This window comes from Natrix helvetica (genome assembly GCF_964273705.1).
Source record: "Natrix helvetica genome assembly, chromosome: 4".
Taxonomy (NCBI): Eukaryota; Metazoa; Chordata; class Lepidosauria; order Squamata; family Natricidae; genus Natrix; species Natrix helvetica.
Window position 1 is genome coordinate 62654630 of NC_138550.1, and position 20201 is coordinate 62674830.

Genomic DNA, 20201 nt, shown 5'->3' on the forward strand with positions numbered 1-20201 from the left:
ATCAGCTATTTCTATTTTCCACAACCATAAATTCCAACTGCATTTGTACAAATATGGGTACCTTATAGTGACAGTGATTATAGATCACTGTATTCTTGTCATATTTAGAAGCTGAATATAAACCAGGTAATGGTGACGTGGTGAAACAGAGAAGTGTAGTCTTTCTAATCTTTCTAATCACAAGTACAGGTAGTACAACAGTTCATTTAGTAAATGTTCAAAATTACAACGGCACTGAAAAATGTGACTTATGACTATTTTTCACACCTTTGCAGCATCCCCATAATTATGTGATCAAAATTCAGATGGTTGGCAATTGGTTCATATTTATAACCATTGCTGTGTCCCAAGGTCACCCCGTGATCCCCTTTTGTAATCTTCTGACAAGCAAAGTCAATGGGGAAGCCAGATTCACTTAACCAGGTTACTAACTTAACAACTGCAGTGATTCACTTAACAACTTTGGCAATAAAGGTCGTAAAATGGGGCAAAACTTACTTAGCAAATGTTTCACTTAACAGAAATTTTGGGTTCAATTGTGCTTGTAAGTTGAGGACTACCTGTATTTCTGGCTGTAAAGCTATCTGTTAGTTTATAAGGATTTTATATTTTAAATAATTCCTAGTATCAATTTTTACAGAATCCCTCATATTATGTGGAAAGTAGAATGGAAGCACAGCATTGTACAATTTTTTTTTGCTTATAAGCAAGCTATTCTTGTTTCTAATATCTTGGCTACTGGTTTTCTAATAGGTAAGGTGCTAGCTACGACTGTGCAGCCTCACCCCCTTCGTACTTTTGAGAACAGCAGTATTTAATTCCTTGTCTAAGGCAATACCTCCACTCCCCCACAACCCCCCTTCTGCAGAGAGAGATAAAACAAGAGTTTAGCCTCAAGGCACCCCCCCCCAACCCTCTCCTTCTCAGAGACAGGAAGGAGCAAAGCTGCTTAATTGTCTGTTTTAAGGCAAAAGATGTTTTTATCAGAATTCACATTCCTCTTTCTCATGTCTATTACATCCACACCTGGGTCCTATCTCCACATATGACCCTTCCTCTGATTCCCAGGGCCTCATCTGTACATACATTCCATCATCTGATCCTTCATATACAGGGGAGGAGATAATTTATTTTACAGTGGTCTCATGCCAGCCTGAAATAAATCTTGTGTACCTCAATCTAATATGCTCACTTCTGCTTGTTCAGAAACTGGATTTACCTAACTGTACCACTAGCCATAATTCTTTACAGGCATGTATTTGAACTTGCACAACGGAGCCTCTCCTCTCTTGAATGATGTTTATGGAGCAGTTTATTTACTGACTTAGGAAGCTCGGCTTCTGATACATTTAAACTGCAGCTCGAACCTTACTAATTGCTTCGTGGGGGGGGGGGGGAGAGACGACGCGACAAGGAGGCCACGGGGAGGATGGTCCATCACTTACGTTCTATGCAGCCTTACAACTACTCTATGGTAGAGCCGGCCTTCGTTGCTAATGGCAGAAGATTTGTTTACTTCCGGGCTTGGGGCGGCTTGCGGATCCATCTACCAGCCCGGCACCGCCCTCTCCCCCCTCCTGCCCGTCATGGGGGAAGACGAGGAGCAGGTACCCGGTGAGTCCTGTCCTCACCTCGGGAAGTTAGCTGATTGGTGCCGGCAGCCCTTTCGCTTCTGGCCCAGTCTGCGGGCTTTGCCGAGCGAGGCGGCGCGGGTGCCTCATCGCTTGCTTATCTCTTCTCCGCTCCCGTTGTTCCTCTGCTTGCTGCTCAGCCCTGTTGTAATGGGACCTCATTTCCTCAGAAGGCGCCCTTGAAGGTTTTAGTCCGTGAGCCCGCCGCTGCAAAGGGCGGAGGCGGGGTGCATTTCAGTCATGGCTTTTGTCTTCTTACAATATGGGGACCGTTCTCGGTCTTCTGAGTATATCTCCTTTTTCAGCTTGCGGAGTAAAAGCATAAAGTTTAGCCTGCACTCTACCTTAAATAACCTTAATTTTCATAGGTTGCTGACTTTGCGGAATATATAACTGAACGGATGAAGGAGGGCTTGAGGCTTCAGGTTTCTAGTTAGAATTGTTGTAAGGCAATTTGATTTGCTTCTTTCTAAAAATTTGGAGAGGGCTAAAGTTCTAGCATAAGGCCTTTCATGACTGTTGAACTACAGGATACATACTGTATGTACTTTGTAATATATGTGTTGAAAATAATGTAGAAAAGGGTTGTGAATACAATAGGATGCTTTATTGCCTTTTTCTTCTTTTTTTGAAGAATTAATTTGGTGTGCTCTGGAAATTTTGGGAAGTTGCTGTACTTCTTAGTGTGAACACTGTATCTTCTGGTTATGTTTCTATTGCACCCTTATTAAATAATGAACCGGTAGATTTTTATATCGCCAATAGAAGAGGTATAAGATATTGGTAGGGAGAATGCATCTCTGTAAAAGACTAAGGCAAAACAGTCCACTTCGTTCAGTGCTGTTTTGTGTATGGCAACTTTAATGATCAGTTATATTGAATTTTCATCCTACTTGTATTCTGAATGTAAAGGGGAAACATACACTAGTGCTTTATGTGATACCATTTGATAGTTATTGGGCTGTAAGTAATAGTTAATTATGGAATGTCTCTATAAGGGCAAAATTAAGACTTTGAAAAAGAAGCGTATACAGTGCCACTATTTTGACATTAAGTGGCAAAATTAGTTGTTAGTAGAAATATATAAAATTGATTTCAGACTAATATTTAAGTATTTTCTTTTTAGAATCAGGTGCTATATTCACATTTGGGAAAAGCAAATTTGCAGAAAATGTACCTAGCAAGTTTTGGTTTAAAAATGACAAGCCTTTACACATATCATGTGGAGATGAACATACATCTGTTGTTACAGGTTAGTATAACAAGGTTTTAGAACCATGTGTTTTGATGTTTTATTTTTTAAAGTGAAGACTGTATTGTGCTGATAGTATTATATGAAGGCATTTACTAATATTTTCAGAAATTGACACTTTTATTGTAAAATAAACTAGATAAAATAGGCTTTCCTAATCACCAAGCTCAGTTCTAAAGTTAACCTTGACTAACCAAATTGTATTAGCCAAAAAAGTTAATACAACCCTCAGTTGTATAAACAGAGACATGGAATCAAAATCATGTGAAGTATTAGCACTGCTTTATAAAACCTTAGTAAAGCCACACCTGAATACTGCATTCAGTTTGGTCACCACATTACAAAAAAGATATTGAGATTTTGGGGAAAAGTGCAAAGAACTAAGATGATTAAAGGTGTGGAGACTAAAACATGAAGAACAGTTGCGGGATTTGGATTTGGCTAGTCTAGAGAAAAGAAGGACTAGCAGGAACATGATAGCAGTATTCCAGTATTTGAGAAGCAGCCACAAAAAGGAAGGGTCAATTTATTTTCCAAAGCAGCAGCGGGAAGGACAAGGAACAATGGATGGATATTAATCAAGGAGAGAAGCAGTGACATGCAGTCAGGTGAGGCAAGTGAGGCACAGCCTAACCTCTCATCATCAGGGCAGCGAGTCATTCGATGGGAAACTTGCCTTTTGGGAGGAATGACCCAGCTTGGCTCCCGCTTTTGATCTGCCGCCCAATGACCGAACGAAGAAGCGAAGAGGCAGGAGAGACAAAGCAGGAGCCAAGCCGAGTCATTCCTTCCAAGAGGCAAGTTTCCTATCGAATGACTCGCTGCCCTAGACTCGAGGCTCCAGTCCTGCCTGCGGTGCTTGCAGACCCCGCCAGCTCCTCCAGGGACTCCCAAGCTCGGCACCAGAGAGCCGCCGCGAGAGAGGCCGGCCAGGTTGCCAGGGTGGCAGCAGAGGTTCCCTTTGTTCTTTTGGGCGCGGGAAGCGGGGGGGGGAGAGGCTTCCTCTGCTCCGTCCGCTCCCCACCTGCGCTGCCCTCGCCCGACAAGCGCTCCCCGGATTCCGCGCAGCTCTGGCAGGCGGTGCCGTGGCCGAATCCCAGGGCGGAGGGCGGCAGGTTGCAACTGAGCATGCCTGATTGTGGAATTCTGGGAGTTGAAGTCCACAAGTCTAAAAAAATTGCTGCCTCACCAGCTATAAACATCACCACACGTCACTGGAGAGAAGCAACCTGTAATTAAGGAGAAACTTCCTAACAATGAGGACAATTAATCAGTGGAACAGCTTGCCTTCAGAACATGTGGGCACTTCATTATTGGAGGTTTTTAAGAAGAGACTGGACATTTATGTGTCTGAAATGGTATAGAGTCTCCTTCTGAGCAGGGACTGACTAGAAGATGTCAAAGTTCCCTTCCAGCTGTTTTCTGATTGATATTCTATAAAAAGAGTGTCAAATTGAGTAGAGCTAAATTTAGATGCCTCTCTCCCTTGGGGTCTGTAAATGTAGTCAAATACATATTAGATATGTTAAAAATGTTATAAATTCATGAGTAATTCAAACCTAATAGACTTTAAAAAGTCTTAAAGGTTTATTGAACAAATACAGGAAATCCTCAACTTACAATTGGTTGTTTAACAACCATTCAAAATTATGACAGCTCAGAAAGGCTGCTTTACAGATTGTAAAGCCCTTCTGTCCATCATGTATGTGGTTGTTACAAGGGAATTTAGCATCCTATTCACATTTATGATTGGTTGCCAAATGCCCTGTGATCATATGATCAGTATTTGCAATTTTCTCTGCTAGCCTCCCTAGAAAGTCAGTGCCACCAGGCTTGAAATTTGGGGCTTGGTCAATCTGGAACTGTGCCGCCTGTGGTTTGATCTAAGCATAGTACTCAAAATTGTCTGCTATAACGTTTTGCCTGTCAACGACTTCTTCAGCTTCAACCACAATAATACACAGGCAAACAATCAATACAAACTCAAGGTAAACCTCTCCAAACTCGATTGCAGAAAATATGACTTCAGCAACAGAGTGCTCAACGCCTGGAATGCTCTACCCAACTCCATTGTTACAGCCTCAAACCCTCAGAGCTTCAATCTCAAACTGTCTATTGTGGACCACCCCATTCTTAAGAAGTCTGTGATGGCAGCGTGCATAAGCACATCAGCGTGCCTACCATCCCTGTCTTACTGTCCCCATTTATCTGTATTTACTTCCTTTGTTCATGTTTATGTTCATACCTATACTTGTTATCTTGTACATGTTTGACAAACAAACAAATAAATAAATAAAACTGGCAGGGAAGGCTGCATGCTGTGGATACCTGCTCACAGGTTCCCATCAAGCATGACCAAGTACTAAATTCTGGCCTAAATTCCCTGAAGTACTAAAGAAACACAGAAGTCAAGAAATAGTAATGTTTACCAAAAATGCCTAGAAACTTGCAAATGCAAAGTACAGAAGTTATAAATTACTGTTATTAATAGAAACAAAAACCAGGAAAAAGATAAACTGTACTAAAGTTATGGAGAAATAAAATAAAACAAAAACATAAGAGGCATGTATTCTCAGACACAAATATATGTTTAAAAATTATATAATTCAGTAACACTAGCCCTATTTCATTGTACTCATTCATACCTAATCTATCTAATTAGTATTAATTTCTAAGTTGCAAATATATAAATTCTCCAGTCTATTCTTGGAGCTAGTTTATTGCCTTTCAATGTTGAAGAATAAGTATTTTAATTGTAAATAGGATCCAGAAAATACTCTTGTCCGTATATCAGTTTATATATGATAGTAATATAGTTTAAAATAATAACAATAATTTTGTATTTACAACAAAAAACAAGGTCTGTTCTTATTTTATTAAACATTTTATTAAATACTTTTAAACTTAACTGTTAACAATCTCTCCTATCAACTATTTTAGTATAATTTAAGCTTAATCAGTATATCATTGCTTTTTCCACTTTTCAGAGTTTCTCCCAAATTTATACAGTTTGTATACAAGTAGTCCTCCACTTATTCGTTTATTGACTATTGAAAGTTACACCACTGAAAAAAGTGGTGACTTATAACCATTTTTCAAATAACCATTGCAACATCCCATGATCATGTGATCGGAATTCAGATGTTTGGCAACTTGTTCATATTTATGACAGTTGCAATATCCCAGGTTCACATGATCATCTTTTGTGAACTTATGACAAGCAAAGTCAATGTGGAAGCCAGATTCATTTAACAGCTTTGTTACTAACAATTGCAGTGATTCACTTAACAACTGTTTCAAGAAAGATCATAAAATGGGGGCTAAACTCACTTAATAACTATCTTGCTTAGGAACTTTTGGGTTCAATTATGGTCATAAGTCAAGGACAATCTATTTTATCACATGCTACCTAATAAATCTCTATATAAATAGATTTATAAAACACAAACAATTGTAAATTATTAATAATGCAAAGTAAATAATCCAGATTCTTTGAAGAATATAAGAATATTTTCCACTAAAGCCCAAAGGAGGTTTAAAAGCATTTTCTTTCCTACAGTGCACTTAAATATAATTCCCAAAAGTAATACTTAGAAATCATATCAGCTGCATTTCATTTTTTGGTATACTGTAGTTTTGCTTTTAATTATAATAATAATAAAATCTAACACATTTAAACTTAAAGAGAAGAAAAAAGATAAAAAGTGCAAGGAAAATGAGAAAAAAGACAGAAGAAACAGAATATAATTAAGGGAAAATGAATATATAAAGAAAAGTCTTCCCATCTTTATCCAATCTTCATCAAAACAAGTACAAACACATTTAGTGACTATTCACCCTCTCTAAAAGGTTACAATTCTCCATTGCATATCCCATCCTTTATTTATAAATAAAACCATAAAGCATCATCTTTTCAGTCCTGATGCCAGCAGAAAGACTACAAAGGGTTGTCAGAGTTAATATTTTTTGCTTTAACCTTGACTGAGTTTGAGTTTGAGTTTATTAAATTTATAGACCGCCCCCTCTCCCCGCAGGGACTCGGGGCGGTGTACAGACATCACATATATAAAGCAACAGAGCATAATACAAAAACCCAGACAAACAACGTAAACATACAGTCTGTATATTAACCCAAACTAGTTTATAGTTAAAACAATCTAAAACCAATTAAAACCCCAATTTAAAATTTAAAAAGCCATGCAGGAAGGTCAGTAATAAATGTTACTTATGATTACAGTTGGGCCAGGCCGGCTAGTCGGAACAGGTGGGTCTTGAGTTTCTTACGGAAGGAGCGGAGATCAGCGGTAGTTCTAATATCGGGGGGGAGGTCGTTCCAGAGGGTTGGGCCCATCACAGAGAAGGTCCTACTCCTGGGCACCGCCCGCCCGCATTGCTTAGCGGAAGGTACCCGGAGGAGTCCCTCTCTGTGAGAGCGGATTGGTCGCAGGGATGTATGGGGTAGGATGCGATCCCGCAAATAACTAGGTCCCGAGCCATGGAGCGCTTTAAAGATGACAATCAACACCTTGAAACGCACCCGAAAAGCCACAGGCAGCCAGTGCAGCTCGCGCAGGAGCGGTGTTACATGGGAGTACCTAGTACTCCCCATAATTGTCCGCGCGGCTGCATTCTGAACCAGCTGGAGCCTACGGGTGCATCTCAAGGGGAGCCCCATGTAGAGAGCATTGCAGTAATCGAGACGGGAAGTCAACAGGGCCTGAGTGACTGTGCGAAGGGCGTCCCGCTCTAGTAGGGGGCGCAATTGGCGCACCAGGTGAACCTGGTGGAACGCCCCCCCTAGCCACGGCTGTCACATGATCATCCAGCGACAGCCGGGAATCCAGGAGGACGCCCAAATTGCGCGCCCTATCCACCGGGGGCAATTGTTCCCCCCAATGGCCAGAGATGGAACACACTGGCTAAAGCGGGGCGCCGGTAGCCACAGCCACTCGGTCTTGGAAGGGTTGAGCTTGAGTCTGTTGTCACCCATCCAGACCCGGACGGCTTCCAGACACCGAGACATCACCTCGACGGCTTCGTTGGGGTGGTTCGGGGTAGAGATGTATAGCTGAGTGTCATCTGCATACAGATGACACTCGACCCCGAAACCTCGAATGATCTCGCCCAGCGGTTTCATATATGTGTTGAACAGGAGAGGCGAGAGGATCGACCCCTGCGGCACCCCGCACGTGAGCGGCCTCAGGGTCGACCTCTGCTCCCCTGTCAACACATATTGCGACCGACCGGAGAGGAAGGAGGAGAACCACCGCAATACGGTGCCCCTCACCCCCATCCCCTCCAGCCGACGCAATAAGATACCATGGTCGATGGTATCGAAAGCCGCTGAGAGATCTAACAGGACTAAGATGGAGGAGCAGCCCCCATCTTTCGCCCTCCAGAGATCATCCACCAACGCGACCAAAGCCGTCTCAGTGCTGTGCCCGGGCCGGAAACCGGACTGGCGTGGGTCTAGATAAATAATTTCCTCCAGGTGTCGAGGGAACTGTTGCGCCACCACACTCTCAACAACCTTCGCTAAAAAGGGAAGGTTGGAGACAGGACGATAATTGGCTGCTGGGTCCAGAGAAGGCCTCTTAAGTAGGGGCCTCACCACCGCCTCTTTCAAGGCGGCTGGTAGGAACCCCTCCCTCAGCGAGGCGTTCACCAGTCCCAGGAGCCAGTCTCGTGTAACCTCCCAGGCTGCCAGTACCAGCCAGGACGGACACGGGTCCAATAAACATGTGGTGGCCCGCAGTCGCCCGCGTAACCTGTCCATATCCTCGGCGGCAACAGAGTCAAACTCCTCCCAGAATGGAACCTCAAGACTCGCCACCGGTGTCTCCCCTGGATCACTAAAGGAGACCCATTCACTCCGGATCTGAGCGATTTTGTCCTGCAGATATTCCCCAAATTCCTCTGCCCTTCCCTGCAAAGGGGCTTCCCGCGGCCTCTGTGAAAGGAGGGAGCGGGTCACCCGAAACAGGGCGGCAGGGCGGTTTTCTGCGGACGCAATAAGAGTGGCATAGTAACGACGTTTAGCCACCCTTAGTGCCACAAGGTAGGTCCGTAAATGGGCTCTTACCTGTGTTCGGTCAGATTCGGCGCGGGAGGATCTCCATCTGCTCTCTAGGCGTCTCTTGTGGCGCTTCATCACCCTCAGCTCCTCGGTAAACCAAGGGGCCAGGGTGGTTCGCTGCCACTGGAGAGGCCGCAAGGGCGCAACCCGGTCCAAGGCCCCGGTCGCCGCACTATTCCATGCGGCCACCAGGTCCTCCATCCGGGAGCGGGTCAGGGCTACAGGAAGTGGCCCAAGCTCCGTCTGGAACCTATCAGGTTCCATCAGTCGCCTGGGGCGGAACCATCTAAGATCTTCTGGTTCCGCCTCCCCGCGATGGGGGGTAGCGGCAGGGAAGTCGAGTCGGAGAAGCGAGTGGTCTGACCATGACAGGGGAGTAATAACCAGATCCCCTATTCCCAGATCACTCTTCCACCGCCCAGAGATAAAAACAAGGTCCAGCGTGTGGCCTCCCTCGTGTGTGGGGCCCTGAATTATTTGGGTCAGGTCCAAGGCTGTCATGGAAGCCATGAACTCCCGAGCTATCTCGGATGATTCGCCCGTCGATGGCAAGTTGAAATCCCCCATAACTAATAGTCTGGGGGTCTCAACCGCCACCTCCGCCATCATCTCGAGGAGCTCTGGCAGGGCCGCTGATGCATAGCGAGGAGCCAAGTATGCAATCAGCAGGCCCAACTGACTCCCTGGGCCCCATCTCACACCTAGAGTCTCACACCCGGATATCTGAGGTACGGTGAATTCTCTCGGTGCCAGGCCTTCCCGTATAATGACCGCTACCCCACCACCCCTACACCGGGCACGAGGCTGATGGAATACACGGTATCCTGGTGGGCACATTTCCACGAGGGGTAAACCCCCCTCGTGGCCCAGCCAGGTTTCCGTGATCCCTGCAAGGTCCGGCTCCCTCTCAGAAACCAGGTCGTGGATGAGGGGGGCCTTATTAACAATGGACCTTGCGTTACACAACATCAGCCTCATGCCCTGGCTCTGTAAACCCTGACCACCTAGAGTGCGGGGGTTGGTACAAGCGACCGGGCGTATCCAGCGCCCACGGTCTCCCAACCGACTGCAGAATCTTCTTCTGTCCTCGCATCCACCCCCTCCTACGACCGTTGGAATATAAGAACCCTCCAAAGGAACGACGTTCTCCTTCCCCTCCCCCACTCCACTCTCTTCCCCCCCAGTCCCACCTGTTCGCCTGGCTCTGCCCCCATTCCTGGTCTGGCTGACCCCTCCCCCCACCCTGGATCCCCCTAAAACAGTTAACAAACATTTACACAGAAACCCCCTAAACCTCCTCTTCCTCCACCTCTCCGGATTAATACATCCGTCCTCGAGGTGGGCCCTTGTAAGGGCGGAGGGCCATGCCTGCGAGAGGGGGGACTCCCGCAGTAAAATAAGGTCAGACCTCGAATACATGATAATACCCAGGGCTAAAGGTTGAATTCTGGGTGCTAAATAAACCAATTAAATATTCCTTCCTTTTATTTCTAATAGTCTTAATATTTAGTTCATTAAAATACTATCATAGGGTTTGATTTCTTTTCTTGGTTGTCCCATTTCATAGGGTTCTTCAAGGCTTTAAGAAGCCTCTTTTGTAAACTAATACGAAAAAATTCTCCAGGTCACTTTGTTGGTTTGTCACTTGTATTTCTCTTTAAATTTTTAAAACATCAACTAATTTCTTATGTAAATCCAGTGAAATCCTTTTCAAAATCATTCTCTTGACCTATCAGTTATAAATCTACAGCATTTTGACTGCCATCTCTATTTTGTCAGAAATTCTTTTTTCTATATATGTCATTTCTTAAATAACATGTCCTTTTGGACATAGCCTATCCATGGAAGCACATATCTACTGACGTTGATATTGTGGCCGTAATTTTTGACTCCATTCTTCAAAATTCTCCTTTGGTATTTTCATTATTATAACATTTTGTATTGTATAGGCTTGTATTTTTTCCTCTACCTAAAATCTTTCCAAAATATTCCTTTACCCAAACAGAGAAACAGAATGATCATAGGCAGGCAAAAAAGCCATTGACTTTCCTTGTGGGAAGCTAGTATGGAGCACTGGAAATGACAATTACATAACCACAGCTAACCACATCATTGCAGCAATGCTAAAGCAGCCACAACTTGCATTGCAGTTTCCAAAATTGTTCCCCTATAATGTACAATTAAAAGTTAGAGACAGACAGATAGGAAATTATATACTATATAGATTCCAAAGTATTATTGTAAAAGTTTCCATATTCCAAATTTATCTGAAACCCTAGTCCATTTATAATGTTCTAACGCCAATATCTTATTCAACTTTCTGCTGATCATTCATTTGTTTGTTTGTATCTCTTCTGTATGATCTGAAAATAATACATTCTTAAGCTTATAATTTGGAAATTTCGTTTTGTTCAGTTTTGAAGATAAACTAATCCAATGAAGACTTTTCAAACTTGTTATTCTAAAGGTCTCTAATGGCTTTAAAATGGTTAATAGGCATATCCTAAAGTGATTAGAAAGGGAGGTTTGCAAACTTAAGAGTCCTTTAAAAAGTTCAACTGTGGTTGCAAGCAAGTTGGCTAATCCATTTTTCTCCTGGTCCTCAACCTGGAAAATGTTGTCCTGTGGTCCCCTCACAGGTAGTAGCTGTGTGGAAGATATATGGGTGACCTCTCATCCTTTCCGTCTCTGGAGAGGTCCCATGATACTTGCTTATTCGCTGGTTACTTAGTCTTTGCATGATCATCAGCTGTGTTTTTACAGTGATGTCTTAGTTCTCCAAACCGCCCCTGCAAGTCCACATCAATTGCACTTCACATCATGTTAATCTACTTTAATTCTTTATGTGAGCATCCAATCATTAACTTACAGCTTTTTCATCATCAACTGCCTTTACCACTGAAGTCATGATTTTTCCAAGTGGAGATGAAAAAAAGAGAGAGAAACAGGATTGGTACTAGATGATTTTACAGGAAGAAAACAATGCATAATGTATATACAACGTTTAAAGTAACTTACAGTTTTGCAGGAAGTTGAAGAAACAAGTAGGTTGAAAAACATTATCCTATAAATCTTTTTTTTTCAATCAAATTTTTATTTTTATATTCTTTCTACATATCAATGTGTGAATGGTGTGGTAACTGGGTAACATACATTTCAGTACACATAAACATAGTCTTATTCCTAGATACTACATTTCATTTCCATTGTTTCATATTATTTATACAAGTCTTTTATTATCATCCTTCCTTTCTGAACCATCTTTCTGTCCTTTTGTATATCTTGACATATTAATATATAATTATTATTTTCCCCGACTATTTTCTATCCTTATTTTAACCTTTTTCCCCTTTCATATCGCTATAGTATTCAAAGATGTGTTTTCCACCTATTTTGTTATTCATATTTCCATAGTTAAATCAACGTTCTATCTTTCATTCTTCCATTTTTCCAAGATCTCCTTATACAGTTTTAGTATCAATCACAATCCTTTTTACATTTTAAGTATTTTTATTCATGTTATTTCCAGTTCTTCAATCCATATAGTTCTACTATTAATACACATGTTTGTGTGTGTGTATATATATATATATATCCCTAATTGTCCCTTAAGTTCCACTGTTATTCATATTTTTATACATATTTAGTAGTACAGTCATTCAAAGTCTATTTTTTCCATTCTTCATATCCATTTATATTACAATATTATCCTATCTATCACACTGCTAAAATAATAATCCAAGCTGTATAATTCTAGTAATACACATTATTGAACTATATTCATAAAATTATTATTTTACACTATTTTCCCTTATCCTTCATCTCTTAACCACTTCCGAACTTTTAATCTTATTTTCCTCCCGTATTTGTCCCTTGGAGCTTTTATTCCCTCTATTTGCCTATGCAAACTAACTTTTCCTCCCAACTCTACCTTTTCCCACTGTCTAATTCCAGAACTATCCATTCCACCCCCTATCTCTTTTCCCCAGTTCTTTTCCTGTTTCTCCCATTCCCTTTTAAAATCTTTTACATTATTTCTCTCCCTTTTTTTAGTTCCTTAATCACTGTTCATTTTGGCAACATCTCTTCCTTGTTATCTTCTTCTTGCTGGTTTCTCTCCACTTTCCCCTCTGTTTCTTCTGCTAGCTCCATTCTTTTTTCCTTGTCCTGATCATTGTCCATATTCTTTGCATTAAATTTCCCATTTTTGGTCTACACGATCAAATATTTTCTCAATGCTTTGAAAAAGCTCCATTCTGTTTAAGTTCTCCTCACTTACGTCTTACGTTGTCTCTGTATTTAGTCAATCTCTTTTTTAGTCTACTATCCAGAGTTCATTAATTCAAAAAGCCAAACTTCCAAGTCACAATTTTAAATGTCTAATCAATATTCAGTCCAAACAGTTTGAATTCACCAGAAGGTTATCCATGCCTCTTCAAATTACTTTATATGTTCAATAATATTCAATTATGTTGAGGGACTCTTAACTGCAGTCCTTAGTTAATAATCAGATCCCTAGTAGTCTTAGAATAGGTCTTTATTTAACCAATATTTCCAGGTTTTTTTTTAAAATAGTGATTTTCAATTTTGCATATTTTCCTTTTCGTCGGCAGATGGCACTCTTGCTTTTGTCTGCTTCAACCTCTCTGCAATAGTATTGACTTCCAATTTCAATTATTTTTTCAATTATTCAAATTATTTTTAAATTATAAATCCAATAATTGAGCAATTGAGCAATTTTTGTAAAGAGAAGTTTCGGACTTTAATTCCAGTATTTTAAAATGCTCTCAATGCCACGTCTTTTAGCTTTGAGGAACCAAGTTTCTATTTATTATTTAAAAAGCAGAGTTTCTCCTTCTTCAATTTTCCAGTATTTTTCCTGTGTGCCCATTCACAGTTTCAACAAATAGCTTTAAAGATGCTTCCCCCTTGGATTTCTGGGGTCAACTTCCAATAAAAAGTATTTTCTTACCCAGCTCACACTCCATTCATTTTCTCCTCTCCAGCACTGTTTTGGGTATTCAGGCTGTCCCCGGTTTCATGGCAGCCATTTTGGCTGCTGCTGCTCCTCGTCATCAGGTGAGGGGGCTTTCCCAGTCAGGGAGGACACCTGCCAAACTGTCTCACCTTACTTCAGCCTCCCTTCAGGGGGTCTATGGTCAGAAATTGGACCCTCCGACAGGGAGAGGTCTGAGCTGACTGCAGAGCTTGCAGATCAGGCTTCCCAGCACCGGAAGTACCATTATCCTATAAATCTTACTTCATGCATAAGTTACCTACAGTATCTATGTCTTAAAAATGATATTTTTGAGAAAAGGTCAATTGACTTCTTCGCCTTCTTACAAGTCTTTGCTCTTTGCATGGAAAAGATTAGAATGTACATTTTTACACATTTTACATAAAGTACAAAAAAGGAATTAAGTATGTCTATCTTGCACAGTTTGTTTATTTGAAAATAAATAACATTTTTATTGTAATATGATTAAATTTATTTTGAGATATGCTATGTCATGTAATATAAATTAATATGTGATACATAGTGTAATTACAGAGAAGATTATATAGCAAGTTGGATACTATTGCTAGATTCTCCTTAGAAAAAATACCGATGTGAGAAAAATATCCCAGATATAATTTCTTCATACCAAAAAATGGTCAAGGAGGCTATGGCAACAGAAAGCAGCTATTTTATTACACCTGTGCAGGTGGATTCCCAAGCAAATAAGAAACCCTACAAGGTGCATAGGCACACCTTAAATACACAAAATGACGTATCATATGCGTCATAACTTGGATACAGAAAATACAATTGCGTGCACAAAATACAAGTGCAAAGTACATGGAAATTCCCCAAATGTTCTGAAAGCACACGTGTTCAGAAGCCCCAAAGGATCTCGCTTTCCCAGACCTAAACAACAAGGTCATTACCGTCTTCCTGCAAAACATGTCCTGTTACTCCCTGTTACAAAGGGAGTTTCCGACTTCCAGTTCCGGCTGCGGACCTGACGGGCAGGCTCTGCTCACCCCACGCTCTTCTGGTGGGCCCCCCACCGCTTGGGGGGCACAGGACGCCCCGTAGAGGCTCCTGCCGAAGGGGCGGCGTAGCGGGGGATCCTCTGAGTCGGCGGCAGCTGGGGGGGGCCGCATCGCCCTAGGCACCGGGAGGCATGATGGGGAGGCACTGCGGTGTCTTCGGGAGAAGGCAGCTGGAAGAACACGCGATTTGAAGGACGCGGTTGCTGTGTGATGAGGCGGAAACTCCCCCCCCCCCCGTTCCCTTGCTTGTTCTTAAGAAAAGGAAAGAAAAAATTGTCAGCCGTTTTTAAAGTCGTCTTCAACTTGGCTGGAGAGGCGTGACTGGAGGGAGGGGGATTCCCCCCCTTGGACAGGCGGCTTTAAAACCTTTTGCTCTCGGCCCCAGTGGAGGAGGAAGGGAGAGAGCCAACTAATGATTTCACGCCCATAACAAAGGCGGATTTTGGATTTTAACTTCATAAATGAGGTGATGATCTGAAAACTTTGGAAGCTTTGGAAACTTTTTATTATGCCTCTAAACCCCGAAGCTGGCAGGGCAAGATGGCACACTTCCGTTGTCTTTATAAACATTGAAAATTGACTCCACCTATAGAAGTTCAGACTTCCTGTCTTTGTCCTCTGTGACACTCAGACAAATCTCCTGTTGAATTGCATCTCCCTGGAACAAAGGACTTTTTTTTTACTCTACTGCCAGAAGTAATTAGAATATTTCCTCTCTGCTTGGACTCCTAGCCTTCTAAACTCTCTCGGCGGTTTCCCTCCTTAATTTCCTCTCTGTATTGACTTTGAACTTTTACTGCTCAATACAATGCCACCTAAAAGACCACCCCCCGGGAAGCCGGGCTTTGCTGTCTCCGCCCCCACATCTACAGTCTCAAGTCCGAGTGGTCAACAAATGTTATCATCATTCATCCAGCCCAAACCTGCTGAGACGGACTTTCAACAGATGTTCCAACAAATTTTAAAGGGACAGGAGGACATAAAAAGTGAACTAAAGGAAATGAGAGAGCAGCTGAAAGCTAATCAAGACCAGACCAGCAAAAATACACAGAGACTGGATCTTTTGGAGGGAGGGACGGCTGAGATGAGTGGGGAAGTGCAAGGGGTGCAGAAGGGGAACCAGGAGATTGAAATCCACCAAATGAAAGCAGAATTTGAAAGAATGTCCTTTTTTCTCAGGTTCCAAAATATAGTGGAGGCAGATGATGAAGATTTAAGGGACATCATGACAAACATTTTGGCTGATTATATACAGAAAGAAAAACAACAGATGGGGTGGGAACTGGATCTGGTTTATAGAGTAAACTCAACATATGCTAGAACACACAATGTTCCCAGGGAGGTACATGTTAAATTTCTTAGAAAGACCACAAGAGATGAGATTCTGAGTGCACAAAGAGGGCAAGTGTTGAAATATCAAGATAGAGAAATAACCATTCTGAAACAGATCCCTAAGAAAGTCAGAGAGAAAAGAAAGAACTATTCGCAATTAGCGAAGAAACTTTACCAGAAAGGGGTGTGGTTTAGATGGTTGATGCCTGAAGGTATGTTAATTTTCTGGGAGGATACTAGAGTTAGAATCACCACAACCATAGAGGCACAGGCCTTTATGGAAAAAAATAAAGCACTCCTAGATATACCTGATGATCTTACACCCGACATACAGGACACGGGAGGGGCCGGAGCTCTGCCGCCGGGGGGAGATGGTGCGACATCAAGGAAGCTCAGATCACACAAATGAGTAAGAAAAGTCACCTGATATAAACTGATTGAAATTACCAATTGAATTTACCACACTGACTATATGTTATTACTCAATATTGAATCTTATGCAAATGTATACTATGAGTTTGGAGGGGGGGTGCACCTACCGCATTTCGCAGCTGCCAAAATTTGTAACCTTTCCCTTACCTTTTCCCTTTGTAAAATATAAAAAAACCAATAAAACTTTGTTTAAAAAAAAATTGACACCTACCCCTGGAATGAATGGCATAAATTGTTATAGGACAGGTGTAAAGCTTAAGGAAAGATTAAATGAAGAAGGAAGGAATTAGAAATTAGTAATAAATATGTATAAATGGAAATGGCATACTATGAATGAATGTAACTCAAGAAATGAATATACTGATTTAGAAATGTTGTATAGAAGAAAATTGGCATTACCAAGAAAACTCAGATCACAAAAATGAATAAGGAAATCGGCTTTATATAAATTGATTGAATTTTTTATATGAATTTATATGCTGACAAACTATCACTATGTAATATTGAATTACTTGTTTAAATGAATACTATGAGTACGGGGGGGCGGGGATACCCTTCACACATTGTAACCGTCAAAATTATGTAACCTACTCCAATACCCTTTTCCTTATTATTAAAAAAAAAAAACCCAATAAAACTTTGTTTAAAAAAAAAACAAAAACAAAGGGAGTTTCCAAGCTATTAGGTTATTTCTGAGCAGGTCATGCTGACCCTAGGATTTCATTCCAGGCTGTGATTTTCCAGAAAAGCTTGCTGGCTAGTCAGATATTCAAGATGGAGTCTATCAGTTTCCTCAAATAACCTCATCTAATTTACCCAAATAATTCAAGGTTCTAGCCGTATTCTCTCAATTCACCCTCTCTCCAATAAGGACAGTTATTTGGGTAACTTCAGGTGAATTAATTCTCAATCTCTTGCATCATAAACAGAGCTTTCAGTGACCTATTCAGTGTATAGTTATATTGTGCAAAGCATCCTGCTTAGCTGAATTTAGCTGTTTCAAGGAGTTGAAACAACCTCCAACCTTTACATAACAAAGTTTCTCAAACTCCTAATCAATTGTCACTTTGGTCTGGTCACACACCCATATCATCAGCTAAAGCAGCTATCGCTGATGAAGGTTCATTGATGCACTCTCATCCAAGGCATGAGCGTGATGGCCAAGTATAAGCATCCATCTCTCCCCCCCCCCCCCATACCACACTTCTGGTAATATTCACTGGTGTTATAGACCATCTTACAGGATGTGCACCTGGCTATATAACAACATGTGGCTCTTGTTCCCCTATAGGTGGTTCCACATGTTCATGTTCCCTTCCACCATCAGGTGCATGAACTAGATGTTCATGTGCATGTGTTCCATCCACAGGTTCTGTACCTGCTGTGATATCATCTGTATCATGCTTAGGATGAGTATTGTGTACATCATGTGCATGATGTGTAGGATGTGTAGGTGGAGGCATATCAGTCTATTGCAATGAGTTACTACTATATGAGTAGTCAAGCGTCCAATAGTGTATGGACCTCTTATGGCATGCGAAGATAAGCTTGCATAAGCATGCAAGCCATAGAATGAAAATCATCCCTAGGTAACTATAACTCTGGCCCTGCAGCCTCTAGTCCTTCCACTTCAGTGCAAGCTAAAACATGTTCAGTGGGCACTTGCACATAGATGATGTTTCCTGTCTTTCTTCAGGAGGCGTGTAATGTACTCAATCATAAGCAGGCAATATTGTTTTCAACTCTATCACCAGTTTTTTCTGATGAGTCCACTTATTGGGCTTGTGTGGACTCCCAAAAATAGTGATTATGTGAGAGTATAGTTATTAGGTTCTATGATGATTTCCAGGCACTGGTACTTCCACAAAACATGTTATCATTCTATCAGAGACTGTAGTCTCTCCTTTTTACACAAAAAGATGAGCTATTCAACGTTATTTGCATTAAATCAAAAAAGACATTTCCCTCTCTCTTGTTCGGTTCAAGCGCTATTGGTGTAAGACTTCCAGGCTTTAGAGGTCCAGCCACATTTCTCTTTTGCCTTATTTGTAGCAGTCTCATATGGGGAGGAATTTTAACATATCCAATTGCACATATCCCCTTCCACACATAAGGCAAACCTGTTAGGCCTAGACCTCCACACAGAAACATAAGCTTCGAGGGAGTTATGATTTCATCATAAGGGAAAATAAGGCTTCCTCGATGATTTTAAATCTTCTATATGAAGGGGTATAATTTCCATACAGCTTCGTGCATTGCTCATATATGATTTCCATCTTATAGTATAGCTCAGCATGTCTTGTAACAATGTACAATATAATACAATAGCAGAGTTGGAAGGGACCTTGGAGGTCTTCTAGGCCAACCCCTGCCTAGGCAGGAAACCTTATGCCGTTTCAGACAGATGGCTATCCAACATCTTCTTAAAGACTTCCAGTGTTGAGGCATTCACAACTTCTGGAGGCAAGCTGTTCCACTGATTAATTGTTCTGTAAGGAAATTTCTCCTCAGTTCTAAGTTGCTTCTCTCCTGGACTAGCTTCCACCATTGCTTCTTGTCCTACCCTCAGGTGCCTTGGAGAATAGTTTGACTCCCTCTTCTTTGTGGCAATCCCTGAGATATTGGAACACTGCTATCATGTCTCCCCTAGTCCTTCTTTCTATTAAACTAGACATACCCAGTTCCTGCAACCGTTCTTCATATGTTTTAGTCTCCAGTCCCCTAATCATCTTTGTTGCTCTTCTTTGCACTCTTTCTAGAGTTCCACATCTTTTCTACATCGTAGCAACCAAAACTGAATGCAATATTCCAAGTGTGGCCTTACCAAGGCATTATAAAGTGATATTAACACTTCACGTGATCTTGATCTATCCTTCTGTTTATGCAGCCTAGAACTGTGTTGGCTTTTTTGGCAGCTGCTGCACACTGCTGGCTCATATTTAAATGGTTGTCCACTAGGACTCCAAGATCCCTTTCATAGTTACTACTGTTGAGCAAGGTACCACCTATACCAGGGGTGGGGAACCATGGCTCTTTTGCGACTTGTGGACTTCAACTCCCAGAATTCCAGAACCAACATGGCTGCCTCAGGAATTCTGGGAGTTGAAGTCCCCCAGTCATAAAGGGGCCATTGTTTCCCACCTCTGCTATAGAGCAGGGACCTCCACCCTCCAGCAAACCTCCAAGCTTTGCTGGCTGAGGAATTCTGGGAGTTGAAGTCCACAAGTCGCAAAAGAGCCATGGTTTCCCACCCCTGACCTATACTGTACCTGTGCATTTCATTTTTGTTGCCTAAATGTAGACCCTTATTCTTTTCACCATTGAATTTCATTTTATTAGATAGTGCCCAATGTTCAAGTTTGTCAAGATCCTTCTGTATCTTAAGCCTATCTTCTGGAGTGTGGGCTATTCCTGCCAGCTTGGTGTCATCTGCAAATTTGAT

General features: G+C 41.8%; 2 protein-coding genes across 6 annotated transcripts in view; one reads left to right on the forward strand and one right to left on the reverse strand.

The window, feature by feature from the left end:
• OTC (ornithine transcarbamylase) overlaps positions 1 to 1608 on the reverse strand; it is a 61859-nt gene extending 60251 nt beyond the window's left edge. Inside the window, exon 1 of one of the 3 annotated variants that reach the window (XM_081950055.1) lies at positions 1446 to 1608. In XM_081950055.1, the coding sequence (XP_081806181.1) occupies positions 1446 to 1546 (101 nt within the window). In that variant the 5' untranslated portion in view covers positions 1547 to 1608. Of the gene's footprint in view, positions 1 to 1219; positions 1333 to 1445 lie in introns of those variants that run through there. The other 2 variants (XM_081950056.1, XM_081950057.1) reach the window with 2 other exon arrangements.
• RPGR (retinitis pigmentosa GTPase regulator) overlaps positions 1486 to 20201 on the forward strand; it is a 108155-nt gene continuing 89439 nt past the window's right edge. For all 3 annotated transcript variants that reach the window (XM_081950050.1, XM_081950051.1, XM_081950052.1), the window contains exons 1-2: positions 1486 to 1614; positions 2758 to 2883. In XM_081950050.1, coding sequence (XP_081806176.1) covers positions 1497 to 1614; positions 2758 to 2883 — 244 coding nt within the window. In that variant the 5' untranslated portion in view covers positions 1486 to 1496. The remainder of the gene's footprint in view (positions 1615 to 2757; positions 2884 to 20201) is intronic.